Source organism: Hordeum vulgare, chromosome 7H (genome assembly GCF_904849725.1).
Source record: "Hordeum vulgare subsp. vulgare chromosome 7H, MorexV3_pseudomolecules_assembly, whole genome shotgun sequence".
NCBI lineage: Eukaryota > Viridiplantae > Streptophyta > Magnoliopsida > Poales > Poaceae > Hordeum > Hordeum vulgare.
In genome coordinates this window covers 4,156,940-4,161,970 of record NC_058524.1, presented here as the reverse complement: position 1 = coordinate 4,161,970, position 5,031 = coordinate 4,156,940, and the positions used below count along the sequence as shown (strand labels likewise).

General features: G+C 41.2%; 1 protein-coding gene across 1 annotated transcript; it reads right to left on the bottom strand.

The window, feature by feature from the left end:
- Positions 1 to 506: 506 nt before the first annotated feature.
- Positions 507 to 1,713, bottom strand: LOC123410932. Its single transcript, XM_045103857.1, has 3 exons — positions 1,445 to 1,713; positions 1,017 to 1,114; positions 507 to 934 (listed from the first exon to the last, which is right to left on the bottom strand). The coding sequence occupies exons 1-3, from the start codon at positions 1,622 to 1,624 to the stop codon at positions 793 to 795; spliced, it is 420 nt and encodes a 139-aa protein (XP_044959792.1). The 5' UTR covers positions 1,625 to 1,713; the 3' UTR covers positions 507 to 792.
- Between the last annotated feature and the right edge of the window lie 3,318 nt (positions 1,714 to 5,031).

The window sequence follows — 5,031 nt, the reverse complement described above, 5'->3', positions numbered from 1 at the left end:
CTGGTTCCTGGTTTCTTCGTGGACTGGTACTCAGGCCTTTAGCTTCAGCACCAACTCCGGCATCTCCATTGCTTCCCGGCGGAGTGATATGGTTCAAGAATGACATAAGAATAACCATCTACACCTGCTAGCACATTTGGAAGGAGCAAAACAGATTAGTTTAATTACGAGGGTTCTTCCTTCAGCGCTGCTCCCCTTCTTAACATCCTCAAACGTGAGATCTCGCAATCTTCGTCTTCAACTCACTGGATGTCGGATGACTAAAATGACCCACCTTGAAACCCAAATTAATTTGTAATATTTGTGTACTGTAAACTACGTACCCACCTCCAAACCAAGATTAACTTGTACTATTTGTATACTGTTCTGGGCACCTACAACTTTGTAGCAACTTTTCTATGTTGCTCCCTTCTTAATATATATTCAAGCACTGTCAATTCTTCAAACAAATATTCATATATATATATATATATATATATATATATATAATCATAGCTAGCTAGATATACACCCATACGTCTATACACAGCTGATACACATATCAATACATTAGTTTCCTAACATAACCTACTACTCGTTCAGAGCTCACACCTAGCTGGTAAAAGACGTACACCCATACAAACAGCTCGGAGTTCTATAACATATATAATCAAGTAGTGACACATGGCTGATAGGCATATTAATACACCAGTTCCCTAATATAACCTACTAATCGTTAAGTGCTCACTGCAAGCTGATGACAAGACGTCTCAGCTTGTTCCAGTAGTCCATCACCTTAGCTTGTTCCACTAGTTAATCCATCACCTCATCTTCTTCCTCTAGTTTATAAGAAATGACAAGCGTTATGACTTTCACCACAGCAGCACAACAGGCCATACGCTTCATAGTACGCCAAAGATCCTTCATGATTAGATCAGACCTGTCCCTCTCCTTACTTCAAAAGAAAAAACATACGATTATTTAAATGCCAAAAAAAAACTAGTATTAAACATTAGAAAAGGGAAACAAAATCATACCGGAGAAGGTCCCCAACCTCATCCATCTGTTCTCTTAAGAAGGCTGCCTCACGTGTAAGCTCCTCTACGTTAGCTGATTCCAAGTTAATTCTTGTGCGCTACAATAAAAAATAGGAAAAATCCTGTAAGGGATCTTGTTAAATAAGAAATCTCACCTCCTTTCTAGGGCAGGCATGCTTGTACCAGTATCTGCTTTACAAAAATTACTGAAAATAATACTATAGCTTGGATCAATGTTCCAAGTAAGTAACAATAATCAGTGAATGAATAATTATCCCCACCATAGTTAGTGTTTATATAGTAGTAAGACATAAAGGAGAATGCACAGTGTTTAATAACGAACGAGATACAGTAGAATGAAAAATAAACATCTAAAAGATCCAAATCGCATCAATCAATCATCCAACAGAGAAGGGGTCGGGAGGTACCAGGTTTCTGGTGGAGATGAGGCAGGGCCGGCCGCCGGCCGGAGGGCAGAGGCGGGGGCCGGCGTCGGAGTGGAAGTTGGGACGGCGGCCGAGCAGAGGGGGGAGGCGGAGGGCCGGCGTCTGGACGAGGACCGCAGCGGCGGAAGCCCGTGCCCTCGACGCCAGCGTACGCAGGGCCATGGACGGCGGATCGGGCAGGAGGCTGCTGCTAGGGCTTGGCGGACAACTCTCCCTGTCTCGTCTCTTGGCGGTGCGGCGATGTCTCTAGATTCTAGTACAAGCGACCACACTCCGTGCCGGGCCCTGCTATGCCATATATTAAGCAATCCAACGGTGTGCACGGGGCCTGGGCCGAGGGGTATACCTACGACTACCAGGACAAAATTGCATCCAACGGAACAAGTCCGGTTATTACCCAAACGCGGCCCGAAGGAGAAATTCACGCCAATTTAACGACCAAACACAAATTCTGCTTCGGTACACACTCTACCTGGGCATTACTTGCCGGGCCGGGCTTTGGACCGAACCAAAAAATCCCGACTCTAAAAAGCCCATGCACCGTTTTATTTTGTCATTTTTACCGTGTATTGGTTTAACATGTACTCCCTCTGTAAACTAATATAAGAGCATCTAGATCACTATTTTAGTGATCTAGATGCTCTTATATTAGTTTACGGAGGGAGTAACATTTTAGAACCGTCCCTGTTAGGCTTACTCCCTCCATGCCTAAATATTTATCTTATATACATCCGTATGTAGTCTTTAAATGAAACCCCTAAAAAAATTATATTTAGGAATGGACAACGCTGCAGATAATGCATGTACAATAATCACAACCCGGCACATGACTAAACGAACCTAGCAAAGCACGACTCACAAAGTCATGTTTATGAGCGGGCCATACAACATCGGCATGTGAACCTCACCTTGCGGCTAGGCATGACATCGATGATGGACGGTGGAATTGCGGACCTAATAATTTACTTACGAATCATGTGGTATATTTTGACTTAGACAAAAAAGGTTAAAATATACCCAATAGCCTCACTGTAAAAACCATGATAATTTATGTGTTATAGGTGTGATAGGTTACGTAGTTTAGATGTTATAATCTTTTTAAAATGTCGTTGAAATTTATCAAAACGCGCGATATAATTTTGAAGGTCTCGTGATGAAGAATCTTTTATGTGAAAACAGTTTTTCAATCGAGTGGATAGTTTAAGCTACAAAACATTTTTAATTTTCAATTTTTAAAAAGAATCCACTGACATCATTTTTTTGCATACATCTAATTAGGAGCTCCTAACAGGCTGCATGCAACGCACGCAGATAGGCGGATTAGCGAGCGCAGGAGAAATCGTTACTGTCCTTTTTTGAAAAAGACAGCCATTGATGATTCTAGCAGATTTGAAAAACACCACTGCAGTTTTCATGTTATGAAAACTATCACTACAAATCTACAATTCGCTATTTCTTAGTACAAATAGCAGATTTGAAAAACACCACTGCAGTTTTCATGTTATGAAAACTATCACTACAAATCTACAATTCGCTATTTCTTAGTACAAATAGCAGATTTGAAAAACACCACTGCAGTTTTCATGTTATGAAAACTATCACTACAAATCTACAATTCTCTATTTTTTAGTCCAAAATAGCAGATTTGGAAAACACCACTGCAGTTTTCATGTTATGAAAACTATCACTACAAATCTACAATTCTCTATTTTTTAGTCCAAAATAGCAGATTTGGAAAACACCACTGCAGTTTTCATGTTATGAAAACTATCACTACAAATCTACAATTCTCTATTTTTTAGGCCAAAATCTACAATTCTCTGCGTAGATCATTCGAAAAATGTCACTAGAGAGCTTCCAAAAGGCTTTTTTTTTAAAAAAATATATGTTTTTTTATTAAATTTGAGAAATATGGCACAAGTTCAAAAAAATTATTTATATTACAACGTTTGTCTAACGGTGGCCGACTGGATCCAGTCGGCTACACCAGAGCCGACAGGGGGCAATCGGATAGTAGTAAGCCGACAAGTGGGAATTCCGTCATGTGGCAGCGGACTACTGGCTGGACCACGCCACTCGGGATTCTAAAGGGTCGGCCATGGTCGAGGCTGTTGTGTTCGCCGTTCGTCTCTCGGTGTTCGTCATTGTTCCCCGTGGTTCGTCGTTCGCACGGTTCAAGGGTAAGTTACAATGTCCGTTCCCTCTTATTATTAGTTGTGCGAATATTTGTAGTTGCTTTGATAATACACGTAGCTGTCAAATATTGTTAGTATTTCTTTTAGGTTTGTCCTTCTGTTTAAAATTTGTTCATGTTGAATAATTTTTTAGGTCAGTAGAGATGTCTGATGTAGTAAAGTTAGGTTTTCACTATGGTTGTGGTACTGTTCAAACAAATGAGATGTGAGCTGACCTAAGTGAATTTCAGTACATTGACGTGCGAGTGACTTCCCGTGAAACATGGTCTGTTAGTCAGTTGACAGAATGACTGGCCGAATGTTTAGGGTTTAATATCAAAACACATACCATCAGTGTTCATGTATTATGGACCCGACCCAGTTCAAATATTTACTTTTATTTGAAGCACATAGAGCGGGACGATTAGTGGGTGCACTGATTAAAAGTTTGTGAGCGTAGGGGATGTAATCCTATCGCCTTACTGCTCCTCGTGATGAAGCCGATTAGTGCATCTGAAGCCAAATGTAGTTACGATTATGACCAGAGCAGTGAAGGGATGCATGATTCAGAACAAAATTATGCGTCTCATGCTGTAAATGATGTTTACAAAGCAAGGCAGAGCAGTCAGGAAGAAGTAGGAAATGTAGATGATTATGTTAGTGGTGAGGCGAACTCTGACGAGATAGACGGGCACATGCAAACCTAGATGGAGAAAGAAGATAGAGATGGTGATATTGCCGATGATTCCGTCGAGACGGTTGAAGAAGAGAACACACATGAAGCGCCTATTCCTGCATCATGAAATCATGACTTCTCATCTGCAATGATCGTGAACGATGGTCATGATTCTGCCAGTATCACCAGAACAACATTGCGACATGTGTCTTGTATCCAAACAAACAAGCACTGAAGGATGCAATCATTGATTGTGCAATGTCCACGCAAAGAGTTTTGTAGCTAATGTGTCAAGTCTGAAATACTTGACAATGGTATGTAGAAACCAGGGTTGTCCCGCAACGGTGCATGACTATCTCTCTAAGTATGGCACAAGTTGGGTCATCAGTGACATAGTTCATCATACTTGTGTTATTCCATACATCCCTCAAGATCATCCTAACCTTACTTCCACGGCCATTGCCCGGTTGCTTTACAACGAGATAGTGGAGAGCAAAGCGATGGAAGTTAAGGCTATCCAGAAAGTCTTCGTCGGATTCAAATACAAAATGTCTTATGACAAGGCTTGCAGGGCTAAGCAGAGGGCAATTGAGACCAGATTTGTTTCATATTTCGATGTATATGATTCTGTTGTCTTGCTCCACACCACATTGCAGAACCGGAATCCACACACCTATGTCGACATCCAAGACTTGTTCATACCAGAGTTCCCAGCTGTG

What these genes read in the sequence shown, in the direction of transcription:
- LOC123410932 (XM_045103857.1), bottom strand. Translation starts at nt 1,624, where the DNA reads ATGGCCCTGCGTACGCTGGCGTCGAGGGCACGGGCTTCCGCCGCTGCG. An exon ending in TCATCTCCACCAGAAACCTG is followed by an intron (nt 1,115 to 1,444) that starts GTACCTCCCGAC and finishes TTTTTATTGTAG; the next exon opens with CGCACAAGAATTAACTTGGA. An exon ending in GAGGTTGGGGACCTTCTCCG is followed by an intron (nt 935 to 1,016) that starts GTATGATTTTGT and finishes TTTCTTTTGAAG; the next exon opens with TAAGGAGAGGGACAGGTCTG.